Below are 17,459 nucleotides of genomic sequence, written 5' to 3'. Positions count from 1 at the left end.
TTAAAGTTTGAACGTCCAGCTGCTTCTGCACGCTCCCATTTTGTTCTTCTCCTGATGAGGATCTTTAACACTACAACATTCATTTATACTTTAAATGAATCTGTTTGTTTCTCTATTGGTTTGTTACTAGTGGATGGATCACCATGATATTTGGTGGAAGGATACGCTTTGGCTCAGGGAAGAAGCCATTTGATTTAGCTGTGGATCCAGGAATTTATTTTGATGTTTTTTTTATCAATGTGGGATTCTCAGCATCTTCCTGGATTTCTGGAAAATCAGGGCTCTTGATGAAAACAACTCAGGGCTTATATTTATCCTGATACAAATCTGGATCTAGTGAATTAAAGTGTGGTTTCATAAGGGCTCTACTCAGAGCTTCTCACCCTGCGTGTCTGTTCTCTCCTCCTCTCGCCAGGAAAAGGGGTCATGAGAGACGATCATCCAGGGAGAGCATGTGAATGATTGTGATCAGAGCTGGAAAAACATTACTTCTTAATGCAGAAACTCTTTCTATGAATCCAATTATACCATCTGGACTGTCACCCATACGGGGATTTACTCATGCATGGCGTGCACTCACACCATTACCGTCTGTACGGAGGAAGCATTAACACATAAGACAGATTATGCAGAAATGGAACGTGGAACTTCCAGGCATCATCGCAACTTTAAACCATCCGTCTCCGTTCTGTTTTCTTTATATATATATTTTTTATTCCAGCTGTTCAGTCAGCACCAGAACACATTAGAATTTCCCTCCTCGGGGTATTCTACTGTCAGAGCGTGGAAACATACACAAGCCTAATGTGCATGTGGAGGTTTTTAATGCTTCCGGAGCTTCACAGATTTATCATTTGCGAGGGATTTGCTCTGTTGCTTTCCAACATCTTATCTGTGAATCGGAGGTACATTGTTGCTCCAGAGGCTCTTTTAATGTGGCCAGTGATTGCTTTAGTTTATGATGTAGAGCAGATGATTACAGAGAGAACTGCTCTGCCAGAGGAGAAGCTCATTATTAGCTAAATTACATGTTGTCTTTGGACATTTTGAACAGGAGGAAATAAGCTGCAGCCTCCTCCTACATGTACCTGGCTGATCCCACTGACACCGGCAATATAAGCAGGACGTACACTCGCACATAAATATAAGCCTGAGTCATCTCATTACTGTGTGTTTATATAGGTCTGAAGTTTACTGTTTGGAGGGGGTGCAGAGGAACAGCAGTAAAACGCACTGTGCGGTACTGGGAACATTTTTAGATGTTAGCTTGAAACACAAACAACAAATACTATATGTTCTATATATATATATATATGAGTCTTAAAATAAGAATAAGGTAAATTCAGTACTATAACTTGAGCTTTTCATAATGATGCAGTATCGCATAGAATTATACGTTTTTGGAGGTCAGTAGATTCAGATATTGTTTGTACCCAGGTGCGGTTGCTGACAAGTCCCTTACTACTAACACAAATTATCAATATGACAACAAATACAATTTTCAAACTGTATTCATTGATGTGGATTTCAAAGCTCTAGAGTTAAATGTGTACTTTACAGAATCAGGAGTTGTGCGACTCTTAAATTAACCCGAGCCCCTATAATTGGCCCGTCTGTGTAAACTGTGTCCCTTTATGGGCCACTCATTTACAAAGATCCTGGATCCACCACTGCATAAAAGAGAAATGCACTTACTAATTTGCTAAATTTAATGAAATCAAGAATGTAGTCCCAGGGTCACAGAGATTCCAGTGAGAGAATATTTTGCAGATCATAAATTAAAATGAACTAGATTAAATTAAAATGATTTTAGCACAACGGATTCTCCTCAGTTCCTCCTGTTCATGAATATCTCTACCAAATATGATATGGTTATGTATCTGGTGGCGGCAGAGAGGATTCACAGGAGATCAGAACTCATGAACTCACAGTGGCACTAAAGGAAAAGTCGAGGGATCCCCATCCTCTTCAAGAATTCACACCAGTCCATCAGTGAGCCGCTGACACATTTGAGTCAACAGTGATAATTATTTCTAATGGCTCACCGCTATGAGCCACAACATGTCTCTGTCCAGGCTCTTCTAGGAGAACGTTGTTTATCACCAGCTGCTCAGAGGATCAGCGACTGCAGCCGGCACTCACGTCCATCGACCGCTCATTGTTTGAGAAAAGCTCTAATCGGCCTCAAATTAGCCCCGAACCCGATAAACGGATGGACCTCTTGTCTAGATGCAGGTCATTAGTGTTTCCCTGCACCACAGACACAATCATGTACAGACACGAAAACAGACAGGAGCAGGTACAGCTCAGGTTGCCTCTGTGTATTTCCTTTGTTTGTTGTAAACGTGTGACAGTAAATCAACATCGGGAGACGAGGTACATTGAATTCAGTTTTAAAAAAAAATCATTACGTTATTACAGTCGGCTTTCTTATCCTATGTTCCACGTGCAGAATGCGTTTTTCTTTTTAGACCACCTCCAGCAATAATGACACAGTAGCCACACGGACATTATTTTTTGAAGCTGCTACGTGGACGTGTACGAATGTTGTTTTTTATTCAAGTTAGAAACATAGAGGATGTGTACAGTAGTGGATCTGAGCCGCAGCTGGGTTTTGAGTCACTGGGAGAGGATCCACTGTGTTTAATTTCCCTGACAGAGTCTCTTTAGTGTGTCAGCCTCCTCCATTAGAGCAGCTTTTAACCTCCGGCACAACAGCACAACATTTAAAGGAGATCCGACTAAAAGTGTCAGGCGAGAAGAAGATAAGGTCATTTATCCAGTTGGTCGTAACCAGTCACATCACATCTGCTTTTTTTTATTTCTATTACCCTCCATTCACGTTGCTCTATTTCTCATTCCCCGCTGGACCGAACATTTTCCCATCCTGTTTGAATAGAGGCCGACTTAACATCTCCGTTAAATTCAGGAGTCGTGTGTACGTGGATTTGGTGAGAAAGCCTCGGGCACTGGACTGTGGATAAGGACTAAGATAGAAAGTTTCTCTAATTCCCACAGTGGAGAGACTCACAAACTCCCACCACCACCATCCAACACACATACACACACTTTCACTCAAACTACACAACATGTGGATCTCCAGCAGAAAGCCTTCCTCCTTTCCTTAATAACAGGGGACAGAGAAACTGTGTCAAGCAGCGATCAGCCGGTGCTCGGTTGATGTATGGGTGTGAGTGTCTGCAGCTGTTAAGGCGGATGTGAAGTGGAGTGTGTAGGTGTGTTGGTGTTTTTATACATGTGTGTAATCTCCACTGTGCAGTCCATGTCCTCACACTGAACCGACTGTATGAAATATTCACTCGTAAATGGCGGGAGGGAATTAAGGCGATTCACGAGGAGTTTCTGCAAATCCAGCAGAAGTGTGTTAATGTGCGTTTGTGTGTGTGTCGGTGTGTGTTTCATCTGCAGTCACACAGTGAATGGCCGCATCTGTTCGGTACTGTATGGGGCTAGTGGGTGTTTGTGCGGCGTGATTTTGTGTATGTGCATTAATGTGTGTCATCAATTTCAGTCAAAAGCAGTGGCATAGTTGAGGATTATATATATACCCCATTTCCAGACGGCTACACTAATGCCCATCTCATTCACACAAGGCCCATTAGCCCATGTGTGTGTGTCTGTGGGTGTAGATGTCTGCGCCTGCAGCACCTGGTGCCGTCTGACAGTGCCTAACCTAATGGAAGTAAAGCACAGCTGTAAAACCACTGGCCTGTGCCGTAGATCCGCCTGCACAAGTCTCCAGCTAACAGCTTTCACAGCCCCACTCGCACACAAACACACGCATATAGATGTGCACACACATTTATAGGCACGTACAGATTCAGACACACACACACACAAATACGGGGGGGGGGGCAAACCACAGCTAATGGCTCAATAGCTTATGGAGAATCATTCGGGGAGAGATGGGGCACACTGGGGGGAGGTGGGGGGGGGCTTGGCGAGAGAGGGTAATGTAAATCTGCAGGCGTAATCCATGGAAGGGAAAAGACCATCGGATGTAGCAGTGTGTCTTAAGCGGGAGAAATTTGTTTGGTGTGTTTATGTGGCTGTGTGTGTGTGTGACTGTGTGTGTGTGTGTGTGTGTTAGCACATATGGCTCTGATTACATTAGCTGAGCTGCTTACAGTAAAGCCAGAAGCTGACCAAGTCTGCTTTATCAACCATGAGAGGGCTGGGAGCTTTAATCACGGGTGGGGGGTTGCGGGGGTTATGGGTGTGACGGGGGACAGGGTGGGGTGGGGTTGAGGGGGGGGGGGGGTAGTTATAGAGCAGAGCGTGAGGGAGGGAGATGAGTAAAAGATAGAAGGATGAAATAATTGAGGCCAAAGGACTTGATGGATGAAAGGTGAAAGTTTGCAGATGGGGGGAGAATAAAACTTGAGAAGAAGTTCAAAGTGTCAAAAGAAAGATTGGGAAACTGATTCAGAGTGACAGCGGAGAGGAGGAGGAGGAGGGGGTGGGGGGGGTCAGAGAGAGAGAGAGATAGGGATAACACTTGTCCCACTGGAACTGAAAAGACAAGCTCATTGCTAATAGTGATCTAACTTTCTGCTGCTGTCAGTGTGTGTAGCTGCTGGGGCGGCTGTGGTCGGGTGGAGGCTGATGTAGAAACCAACCAGACGAGGATCACTGGAGTAGAGATGAAACATAATTAGGAAAAAAAATAACTCAAGTTAAAAGAGAAAAACAATCATGTGCAACACGCAGACAGTAAATGTGTTATTTGTTGTTCTCTGCCGATAGTGAATGAAGCACCTCGTCTCATACCGAGTCCATGGACGTGTTTCACATGTTGTTGTTTTAAACACCCGGTGTCAGCTCCATCGTTCCCAGGAGAGATCCGCCGGCGCACTGGAAGTGATGCGTTCACCGGCTTCATCAGCGGCAGCGGGTTGTTTGAAATAAATTAACAATAAAGCCAGAGATGAAAAAACAATGTTTTTAATGAAATTGCAAGATGCACCAGGAGGATGAGGGAGGAGGAGGAGGAGGAGGAGGAGGAGGAGGAGGGAGGAGGAGGAGGGAAGAATTCATCAGAGCTGCTTCAAGCTGCGAAGTGACAGTCGGTAACAAGCTGCAGCTCGGCCCCGTGAATCTCTCCTGTGGTAAACATGATCATTTGTTCTTAGGTCGGGGTTCCACCAACAACAAACAGTGGAAGACGATGGGATGACGTTAGAAAAAGAGGCCAAAGCGTCTGTAGTTTCTCACCAACTCACAAAGTCTCTGCTCCAAAAGTTCTGTCAGGGATGAAATGTCTTCCTCGAGTTGTGTGGTCGTGTCTCCTGAACTATTGACAACACTGTCTCAGCTTAAGGATCTAACATTGAGCTTTAATGAGTCTTTAGCCGACTCACTGCTACTGTGCAACCTCTCCAGATAAGCGATAAGTTGGACAAACTCTTACTCTTCTTCAGCATAACTGATCTCCTCATTACAAAACACAGAGGGCCTGATCACAATGTGTCTCTCTGGTTCTTATTTGCTCTTTCTCTCTCTCTCTCTCTCTGTGTGTGTGTGTCTGTGTGTGTTTTAGATTGATGCTCAGGGAGGAGGCACCCAGCGCTCCTCCGAAGAACATCGTGGCCAGTGGGCGCACCAACCAGTCCATCATGGTGCAGTGGCAGCCTCCACCAGAACCCCAGCTCAACGGAGTCCTCCGAGGATACGTGCTCAGGTACACACACTCACAGAAGTGCACACACAGGCCTATTTTGACTTTACAGCAAAGCCAGTGGGTGGTAGGTGTCCATTAATTTTTAGTAGAAAATGTCTCTGCAAAATATTTGATGGAGGCTTCGTGACCTCACCGGGCTAATTGGTAACAGCGAACCCATTAGCCAGCTGGGCGAGTGCACTCCTGCCACAATAGGTGCTCCAGCTTTTTTATTTTGTCTGCATTGTGCGGTTTACTCCCTCCGGCGTTTTGTCCTCGGGACACAACGTCATTTCATTTAGTAAAGTGTTATTGAAGACGGTAAATAAAGCCCTCTGAGCTAATGAGCCTGCTGATGGCCATTTAGCAGCTTCGTTATCACGCCTGTATTGTTGAGCAGTCTAGACTCTCACAGAGAAAGTTATTTGAAAGAAAATGGTGCCACACACCTAATAAGCTGAGATGGCTTTGTCCCTTTTTTGGACACTGGGGCTCTTTGTTCCCTCAAAGGTCAGCACTCTGCAGACACTCGACCAATTTAAACTTCTCAAATGAATCTTCTAATTGCTCTGGTTCAAACGAAAATGCTTCATTTTCCACAGAAATCAGCTTTTTCAGGTGAAGGTGGGGTGAGCTTGTTTGACTCAGCAGAGCTTCCGGCTTCAGACGCTCAGAAGTCGGTGTTAAACTTTAATTACCTAACGACCGAGGCGTCAAACACAGAGGTTTCTGCTTTAGCTGTGTATGTTCCTGTGACGAGGACCTCGACATCACTCCGGCCTTCTTTGTGTGTCTGTCACTCAGGGCAGCACAAGAGAGCTGCTTGTGTATTTAACACAATCATTGATCCTTCACTGCCTCCTCTACTTGTGTAAGAAACACTGGAGCTATTTAAATAATTCCATTTTAGTGACAATAACACAGTTTATTTGCAGTTCCAAAATTGAATGGTACCAAGAGTTAAAGAGCTTTGAATCAGTGTTATTTTTTGTTACCAAAGCTTGATATTTGGACCAAATGCAGACAAGTTAAAAGCAAAAAACATGTTTTGGTGTTTTCATCGTCAGAATGAAAAGAATCATTAGATTGTTTTGTTGTTTTTGTAAAAATCACCACAGTTAAATCATAACACACAGAAATATCCCCGCGTCATTGCCCCTCTCTCGCCGTTATCACACATTTAACCACACCCACACATTCACACACATTCACAAGTGCACTTTACAGATGCTCTGGCTGCCCTTGGTGGCTGTCCTTCATTTTCATGTGTGCCTGCAGTGTCACACACTGTGTGTAATCAAACTGTCATCAGCCGCCTCGCACCAATTTGCATATAATTGCAGGAGAAGTTATCAGGTCTTTATCCTCATTCACTGGGTTATCTGCCTCCTCTTCAGAAATCAGTCCAAAATAGAAATTCACACTCGTGCAGCTCGGCCGTCTCATTCCTCCAGTGAAACCCTTCCAGTTCTCCTTTCTCCTTCTTGTATCAGCTCCCAGTTCCTCACGCCCTGTCCTCACTGGGAAAGGGGGAGTATCTTCTCCCACTTCCTCAGGTGCAGAGAAGAGTAAAGTCCTCTACAGACATCCGCTGTCAGCCTGTCCCGCCCTCTCGCTTTGTGTGTGTGTGTGTGTGTGTGTGTGTGTGTGTGTGTGTGTCTGTATATAGTTTCCATTTGTGATAAAGCGCTGACTCAGGCAGGGCAACATTGGAATATTCTGTTACAGTAGATGGGCTCCATATTTAAACGCTGACACCATTCAGCTCCCTCAGATATGTAAGGTAGCAAAGCGGTTTACACCTCCTCCTCGTCGGGTCATATTTCTTTTTAAGTAGACGTTTATATCTCATGCACTGTGGCGAGGGCTTTGAAGTTGCACTAATCTGAGATGTCTACCTGGCACTGAAGGCTTTTATTCTCCCGTGACTTTGATGTGAATCAAGTGACTTCACACCAACAGAGAATTGAGAAATGAGCCAAAGTAAAGTTTTAGTTTATTTCCAGAAAGTGTATTTATACGTATATAATAGCAAAATAGTTCCAGGCTGGTTTTTATTTCTGTGTATGCATTTGGTTTTATAATATCCATGTGTTTGTCCATGGCGACTCCTGACAGATTTCTGGATTTGTTATTCAGGATTTATTTAAATGTTGGTATAAAGTGTCAGGGATTGAACCAATAACCTTTACGGGCTGATCCACTGAGCAGACCTGAGTTACAGCCACACTGTTTTTCCTTGTATTTAGATCTATTCTGCTGTGGACTTACATTTCAACTCCTATTTCTCCTGATCATCTTTGATATGTCCCTGCGCCTTGGTGGGAATCCACCTGCGATAGATTCAATCAGCTGCACATGATTTGAAAAGACACGTCCATCAGTGAAAGGGCTCACAGCTGACAGTGCGTATCAGAGCAGAAACAGTCAAAGGAAGAGCCCACGGTGCTCAGGGGTTGTGTTGAGGGTCTGATCCGGGCGGCTGCCATTATCCTTAAATGGAAGAAGTCAGGAAGAACCAGGACTCCCTGCCGCCCGGTCAAGCATTCAGGGAGAAGAGCCTCGGTGACAGAGGGGACCAGGTCACTCTGGCCGAGCTCCAGAGATCCTGTGTGGAGATGGAACCATTCATTTATGTCTATTCCATAAAGCATCCTGCTTACTCTTGTCACTTGCTCGCCTATAAACAACCTTTTTACAAGTGTTGCATCTGACACTGTGTGTGTTTGCAGGTACCGACTGGCGGGGCTGCCCGGGGACTACCAGGAGAAGAACATCAGCAGCCCAGAGACCAACTACTGTCTGCTCAAGGATCTGATCATCTGGACTCAATACCAGATCCAGGTGGCCGCCTACACCGGAGCCGGCCTGGGTGTCTACAGCAGCCCTGTGTCCGAGTACACTCTGCAGGGGGGTAAGACAACACACACACACACACACAGACACACGCACACACACACACGTATTGTTTTCATTTGAGTAAAGATCATTTGAAAAAACATGCCCAGTATTCAGAGACCTCTCTATCAGGGCCCAAGGTGCACTGATGACTCGGCAGGTCACTCTCACCAGGTTTTCACTTTATTGTGTGGTGATGAAATGAGGGAGGAGCCGCAGTGAGGCTGGCAGAGTCCATTCATGTGATAGGATGAGGAACCAGGTAAACGCAGGTCAGACGAGCGTTAAAGTCAACACTAATCCGCCACCTCGAAAGGAATACCAGCTTCAGCCAGCTGGGACGAGAACCTATAGGCGTGACTTGTAACATACTGGAGGGACATCTCAGGGGGAGAGAGTGTCTATGCGGCTCTATAAATATATAATATGATACATAATTGTGTAATACGCACTGGATTTTGGTAAATATGGCTACGCAGAGGATCACACTTTCAACCCTCCACACATAAATCAATGGAGTGGTGGTGAAAGGGGGAAGAATGTACGTGAGGACTGTAAAGGAAGGCGAGAGGAAGTGGTCATGGGTTTAAATCACCTTTAAAACACAGGCTCTTTTCTTTATGACTTTTATTCCGACTGTAAATTATCATTATTACAAATGGGCCGAGCCACACACAAACACACACACACACACACACACACACACGTGTCCACATGTGCACATAAAACTCACAGTCATTATTACAAGAGGTCAGGACAGGTTTACGGACTCGGGAGAGGGAGTTAGGCTCATTAATTATTCTAATGTGGTTTAATGGGAGTGGCCTTGATAGATTGGACCTTTTCTCTCACCGTCTCTGAGAGTCTGTGGTTGAACTGGGCATTAACATAACGTTTCTCTTTTCCCACTCACTCTCCATCACACTGCCTTCACGTGCACGAGATTCCCCCAGAGGACGGAGCTCAGTGTTTAATCTGCAGCTGGGAGCCGAGAGGGGTTAGGGGCCGGCCCCCAGGTGTACAGTCAGCGTGGGGGGGGGAGTATCTTTAATATCAATTAATCTCCCTCGCTCAACCCTGAGTTCACTTCCCCTCTTTGTCTCACTATCACTCGCCCTCCATTTGTCACCAGTCCTTGATCTGGTCTCCGCTCACTTCTCCTTCTCCTCCTCCTCCTCCTCCTCCTCTCCCTGTTGTCTGGCCTCTCCGGCTCACATATAAAAATGCAAAGGGCACTCCCATCATGCAACAGTGCATTATCACACTGTGGCTTTTCCAGCATCAGCATAATCCCTTTACAGTGTGATCACCATAACACGCGCCCACAAATATACACACATGAACAAACACACACACACACACACACACACACACACACACACACACACATTTCCCAGTCACACCCCTCTCTCCTCCTTCTGGCTTTAGTGCCATCGTGGATCCATTTTCTTTCACCAAGCAGCTGGAAGATCAAGATGCATGTATAATGAAAATCAACATAGGAGACAGAGGTTCTGTTTTTAGAAAGGATGAAGCAGATGTCTCCAGTTTGTGAGAACCAGACACAACATGGTGGATTATATTTACCTCCCTCCAGACAAATAACCTACTATTCATAGGAAAAACTGATATAGACAATATATACTACAGCTTGTTTCTGTTAGACATGCACCATCATATCTACATACAGAGAGAAACAACCACTCACGTTCACAAGGTCAATTTAGAGTCTCCAACGCCAACTTGAATGTCTCTGGACTGGAAATCCGACCCACACAAACATGAGGAGAACATATGTAACACAAAGTCACACAGAAGGACCCTCCCACTTCAAACTGGGAACCTTCATGCTGGGAGGCGACCCACTGCGCCACCATGCTGCCACAGAATGCCCCAGTTTATTACGTATGTTTTGCATGTTTATTTCCTGACACACATTCACACAGCTCCTCGATACCATCTCATCATGCATCTCATTCACACACACACGCCATCAGGAGCAATTTGATGTTCCGTTGTCTTGCCCAAGGACACTCTGGCATGTGGGCCGGACGAGCCGAGTATCGAACCACTCCACCTCCTGAGCTGCAGCCACCAAATACAAGCGTTAACAATGAATTCTAGTCAGGATGGTAGATTGATATAAATGTAAGATAAAGGGCTGCTCCACCAATTCAACACATATTAAGTTCAGTTTTTCCCAGACGGAGATTTCCCTTGTGTGTAGTAGTGATGGCCATCTAATGGCCACATTGAAAAGCAGAGGCGTGTGTATTTTTAAAGAAAGCAATTAAAAGACATTGAGTTCCTGATGAAAAACTACCTTCATGACTCAGCTCTTTTGGAGCATCTGGAACACAAACAAGTTGAAACCAGGATTTTCTGCCCCCCGACACTTTAGTTCTGTCTAATGTTTTTTAAACACGTCTCTGGTGACCTCTCCAACTCAACGGGACTGCAATACTAAATCGTTTAAAGTGCCCATTGTAAGTTAATTATTAATACAGATCGTTATGGTATTTTTTCAATCAATAAATCATCATGAGCCGTGCAGAGCCATCAATTGGGTAATAAAGGTTGACAGGGCTCCTTACATAGGAGAATAATACGTCTACAGAACCGAACCAACAAATCAGCTGTGTGGATCTCACTTCCTGTGGCCGCTGTCCTGAGGTCAGCTCCCGAGAGGCTCAATAGATTTAATGCGTCAGCCACGGGCCACGATCCCCCACCATTGTTCAGAATCCGTCACCGATGGGTCACTATGCTAATCTCACTTAGTCGCTCCCGAGGTAATAATATGCAAAACACATAAATGCAAAATTACAATGGATGGGATGAATTTTATTGAGAAATTAGGTCATTTAGCAGCAAGGAACAGAGGGCTGGCTTTGGCATTTAGCTTCTGCAAGCTTAGCAGAATGTTTCATATTAAAAAAAAGAACCCGGTCTCAACAGGAAACATTGAAATATGATTCAGTACCACTAGTTCACGATGGAGAAGAAGCTGAACTCATGTTTTCTCTATTTCTCTATGTAGTTCCCACTGCACCCCCGCAGGAAGTGGAAGTTGTAGCTATCAACTCGACCACCATCCGCTTCACATGGAACCCTCCACCTCAGCAGTTTATTAATGGCATCAACCAGGGATACAAGGTAAGACTCTCAAGACTCGTGACATTACAAAAACATTTGTGTCGAGTCCAATGAAATAAAAGATGTGGATGTTTTTGTGGAGCTTGTTTTGTTCGCCTTTAGTCTGAAGACGTCAGACACACGCCAGTCTGCAAACCAATCTCTGTGACGTGTAGGTAGACGCAGCAGATTAAGTGATGTTCCTAAACTCTTTAGTCTACTCCATCAATTGCTATGTGAAACCAAAACTAACCAGATCAAATGTAAACAGTTGAAAAAAGACATGAATCCTGGTTTCTGGACTCTCATGTTTGAAAATATCCTGAGTTGTTCATATATAGCAGGAAAAATACAAAGATTAAATACCTAAAATCAAATTAAATAATGAGAACAATCCGTATTTTGTGTGTGTAGGTGTGTGGGAACATTTTGCGGGGAAAACATCTCTATTGGCTCAAAGGTCATGCACTGCTCTGCTCCTGTTTACCCACACACTTAGCCAAGTCCAGTGTGGTGAGGTAAAGAAAAGAGAGGATTAAATATAGAAAAAAAAGATGGTGTTAAGAAAACAGGAGCTGCGAGCAGGATAATGGGGGGAGCAGGGAGAGAGAGGGAAGGGCTGAATAGTGAGAGATTGATCCATATGTACTAGTTCTGCTTTTTGATTTATTCTTCACTTTGCTGTGCCAACCAAACCCAGAGGAACTGATTAACATGACAAAGAAAACACACCATTTTCTGGCTGTGCGTCACTGGCTCTGTGTGTGTCTGTGTGTGTGTGTGTGTGTGTGTGTTTTAAAGAGTCTGACTATTGGTGTCGTTGTTAGTTGATAAATACTATATGGTCTTTTCTCCATCTGTTTGATGTGGCTGTGTGATGTTGTGTGTGTTTGCCGGCGCTTCCACTTCACATCACTGGAGCCTTCCACATGTGGCTGTGCGTCGTGTTGGATGTGTTGTGCTGGTTAGAGGACAGAAGATAATGATATTAATTAAAAGAGGGACATGGAGCAAAGCCTCATTCCATTTCACACCCCCCTCCCACCACCACCACAGATCACTGAATATATACAATACCCTTAATAACATGGCTGAAAACTGATTACCAGACGGAGAGCCAGTTCTGGTGAGTCTTCCGCCTGAATGTCCTTGACACCCACGGCTTATTAACACCTGAGTTTTTAGAGACACGCACTTCGGTTATCATCTGTATCGCTTAGTCATAGTGAATAACATACACTGACAAGAGGAGCAATCATCTAACAGATTCCATTCTGCTCAGATTCTCAAGGTTGACCTTCCGTATAAAAGAGGTTGTGGGTTCAGTAAGGATTCTCAGGCATCCAGGTTATGAAGCTGCTTTATGAGGACAACTGGACCTCCTTGAGGGTCTTGAAGACGTTTCATCTGTCTCTGAACAGAGGAAGCCTCTCGGATGGAAGATAAAAACCTCGTTAACTTCTGTGACTTCACTTAGAAATGTGTTTACAGTAAATAATATACAGAAAACGTTATAACACACGTCTCAGCAGAAGTGTTGTGTTGTCTCTTCTCTGGACCCAGTTCCTCTGTGCTACTGCAACAGCAGAGCCAGTCTTCCCAGCTCCCTTTAAACAGTGGACCAGCACCAGGAGCTCGAGGGTGCCACATCAGCACATTTCTACTGCACCCAAAATACACTGTGCCGATAATAAATTACAATAGAGGACCTTATTTTACACCGACTAACTGGGTGCAGTGCAGCAGCCTTCAGGCAGAAAAACAGCCAATCAACTGTCTCCGGGTATCAACAGCCTTTTTCCTAATAACACTTCCTGAGTGTGTGTTGGTTGTTTGATTGGTTCCTACTGCAGAATGTAGAGGTGATATAAAGCCAGAGACATTTTTAGATTCTGTTAATAGCAGAAGGTAACTCGATGGTCTGCGAAAGCAAGTATATACTTTACTAGAAATACTTGGAAATATATCACAAATGCTGTAAACTTTCTGCTTTAAAAACCCTGAAGGAAGTTTTGGCTCGTGAAATGCTAAAGAAGTCACAGCAGGTTGTTATTCACACTTTTCTGTTGTGTGTTAAAATCTCAGGAAATCATTGGTTATAGAAAAAGCTTGGCTGGCACCAACATTAACTCCACAATCTACGTCACCTGATGATTGATGTGAACATTAAGTGAAGCTGCTGACATGTCTCTGCCACACGATTGGCTGATCGGATACTTTCACATAACAAGGCTGGTCCTAATAAATTATAATGTTAAAATCTTAAAAACAAGCAGGTGCAGTGGAAGACTTTCTTTTAAAACACAATCTAGACAGAACACGGAGGCAGCTGATGTATTGTAATGATATGGACCGTCCCTGTAGTGTGTAGAGGACGATGTGGACACAATAACTTGAGTCCCACAATGTCCAACTTCAGTGGAGCTGCCTGTAGAAACTTATCAAAACAGGACAAACTGAAAATGAGAGGACGTCTCTGAGAGCGTTAGCATGTGAGCTGAGAGACGTGAGACATACGGGTCACTTTTTGAATTCTGATGTAAATAGAAGCTTTTCTCTTTTCACACCTACAGGCAAATGCAGCAATAACAAATATATGTTAATGCACGCCCACCAACAATATGTTATTAAAGAGACATTGTGAATTCAATTATCATATAAAGCTGCTCTATGAACATCCTGTATTTACACACCACCAGCCCATCGCTCTGCTTAATTCAGATGAAAACTTGGCTGAAAGTTACTTAGCCAGTAATTTCTTCATGCTCTAAATATGTGCACTGTATTTAGAGTGGCCCCTGGCTCATATCTCTCATTATGAATATGTAAGTGTACGCTCTTCACTGTTTGTTTCTGTGGACCGAGCAACAACGCAAATAAAAACCACTGTGGCTCGGAATACAAATCAAGTCCCACAGTGGAGACGGGTTCACTTGTCATGAAGCTTTTAGTCGGACTGAGATCCTCAGGTAGTGTTAGGACTGATAATGGCCTGCTGGTAGAAATGTATGTTAAGTGGAACATCTATATGTAAATAAATCCTTAAATTTGAATATATTGGGGATGCAGATGTTTTAGGTTTTGTTTTTATTTTTCCGGGGAATGAAACACGAATATTGTTTTTTCACAACTGTGTGAAAACCATTTGGTTTTAAACTTAAAGGACAACAACACCCTTGTGTATCAGCCTAATTTGAAAAGCTTCACTTTGTTTCCAAACTCTTGCAGAAATAAGTTTTGTCTCATAAACGCAGCCGGAATAACAAGATTTGAATTCAGTAGCCTGGAGCTAATACCGTTGAGTCAGATTCATGACTAAACTAATACGGGAAACACACAACAAACAGATTAACTGGCATGAATATTTATTTGTAACCGAGATGTCAACAACGATAAATCTCCTCTCTCGTGGAACTCAGCTGCTGGTTTGGCCCGAGCTGTCCCCGGAGGACGTCCTGGTGGTGACCATCACGCCGGACTACCCGGGCTCACGCCACACGGGGCTCGTCAGCGGCCTGAAGAAGTTCACCTGGTACTTCGGCGCCACCTTGTGCTTCACAACACCTGGAGACGGCCCCCGCAGCTCGCCCACCATGCTGCAGACACACGAGGACAGTGAGTACACACACTCTCACACACACACACACTTCAATTTGAATAATGCCAGAACATATCACTCTATCAGCCTCTCCTGTGAATAATAATGGAGATGTATTGACCTGCTCTGTTTGGTTCTGTGTGATACAAAGCTGCTTACGCAACATCGACTCTCCAACACCCCCCCCCCCCCCCCCCCTCTCTTAGCCTCCTACTTTAGTTTCTCTCCTATTTAATCTCTTTCTTCTTAGTTTCCCCTCCTCTGTGTCTTTTTTTTTTAAAGGGAATTGATTCGTATGGTGGCGTTTATAGCCCGCTGTTCCACGGATACACATAATAGAGGCCCCTCCCACTCGCAGAGTACACATGCACACAGTGGCATCGTCAAATGAACACAATAGCCTGTAGGCAGACAGACAAGCAATTATTACCAGCCAGCAATTATCTAGTGGGAAAGAGATATTACAAGCCAAGTGCTCACACACGCATTGACACACGTCACATGCACACACACACACACACACACACAAACACACTCGCACATGTACACACAGCTGAGACCAGTTATTGATTGTGTGCTGGGCGTGTTGCAGGGTTAAAGGTGGGTGTATTCTTGCTTGATGATATGTGTGTGTGTGTGTGTGTCTGTGTCTGTGTCTGTGTGTGCGTGTGTGTGTGTGACTCAGCCATTACACACTGTGGACCAGTGAGCTAGCAGGACACATTTTCTCCCTCATTCTTTAAATCATGCTGTAATTATGTCTCAAACTCCATAACTCTGTATTGTGTTTTAACTCGATCCACGTTGGGGCCCGGCACACATCACATTTCATACTGCAGGTTGGAGTCTCATTCACAAACATTGTTTCTGCACAGTGTGAATCATGTCCAGCCTGAGGCAGGTTTTCAGGCCACATCCACACCTAACCTATTTGGTTTTAAAATGTGTTAAACTATGTTTATGCCTCCTGTCCATTCTACTTTTCAAGCCTCTAAAGCTGAGGACAGAACCTATGAAAACACTGTTTGACAAATCCAGGGCTGGGTTCTAATCTGGACTGACAGAGACCCGGGGCTGATTGGGTCTTATCACCCTCTACTCCACCACCAGCGTTGATTAGGAAACACTTCCACTTCCCCCTCCTCATCGGTCCAAGAAAAGAAATCCCTGCTCTGTCCTCTGGATCTAAACAACCCACAGCTTCCTGTTTACACCTGCACATACATGATCAGTGAAAGCAGATGTTCAGTGTGTGTGGTTGTAGCCTCAAACTACACTGAAGGAACCACTCTACTTAAATACAAAAAGGAAATGGTGTTTTAAGGACACAAACAAGCAGCAGGAGGGTACTGCATCACTGGAGGCTTACAGTTAGGAATAAACACAGGATGTGAGCAAGTCCCTTTCACAGAGGTAGCTCTCCTCCAACAGTCTTCTGGGTATAAAACTCACTGAGTCTCATGAGGATCAGACTCACAACTTCTTTTCAAGAGGAAGTTGTCTAGAAACAAGAGTTGTCCTCCTATTCCCTGAAGAGAGACACTTGGACGATCTGTGGACGTTCATAAACTCAGGCGTCGAACTCACAACGCCAAAACTACCACACAGTCCTCTTCGCCTCTGAGCGTTCCTGTGACTGAAGATCTTCAAAGTTTAATGAGTTGCCGCAGGATTAAACCTACAACAGTAAAACTTGTGAATTGTCCAGTCACTCCAGTGCCTTTCCACTTGGCCACTAGGATCTGCCAGAGGTGGTGCCAGGGATTTCCTCTGGACAGCACCAAAAGGAAAGAAGTCAAAGACAGAGGGTGGAACAGTTGTGAACTAAATAGCTCAGCTTGTTAGACGACTGCTTTGAAGTTCTAGGCTTCAGGCTCAGTGAATTTTGAAGCTCAACTCCATAAGTGAAGACTCGAGTGCTCCAACCAATGCAGCTCATAGGTGTCCAGATGTCTCCGAATGGCAGAGGACAGTTCAATCTTTCAGGTGGTGGGACCTCCTTGTGCTTCACCTGGATAAGGATGTAGCACCATCAAGGCTGAATCCACCCAGCAGCAGCCCGGGCCCTTTGCTGCATGTCATCCCTCTACATGTCTTTCTCCACTGTCTCTGTCTAATAACACAAAGAATTCTCCCCCAAAAAAAGAA

At 44.5% G+C, this 17,459-nt stretch overlaps 1 protein-coding gene across 1 annotated transcript in view; it reads left to right on the top strand.

Moving 5' to 3' along the window:
• The window catches only part of LOC133953467 (protein sidekick-1-like), a 93,964-nt gene that overhangs the window by 30,525 nt on the left and 45,980 nt on the right, over positions 1-17,459 (top strand). The window contains exons 13-16 of the mRNA XM_062387392.1: positions 5,561-5,701; positions 8,413-8,594; positions 11,619-11,734; positions 15,133-15,328. Coding sequence (XP_062243376.1) covers positions 5,561-5,701; positions 8,413-8,594; positions 11,619-11,734; positions 15,133-15,328 — 635 coding nt within the window. The remainder of the gene's footprint in view (positions 1-5,560; positions 5,702-8,412; positions 8,595-11,618; positions 11,735-15,132; positions 15,329-17,459) is intronic.

This window comes from Platichthys flesus, chromosome 5 (genome assembly GCF_949316205.1).
Source record: "Platichthys flesus chromosome 5, fPlaFle2.1, whole genome shotgun sequence".
Classification (NCBI taxonomy): domain Eukaryota; kingdom Metazoa; phylum Chordata; class Actinopteri; order Pleuronectiformes; family Pleuronectidae; genus Platichthys; species Platichthys flesus.
The sequence above is the reverse complement of the archived record's forward strand: the minus strand, read 5'-3'. Positions and strand labels throughout refer to the sequence as shown.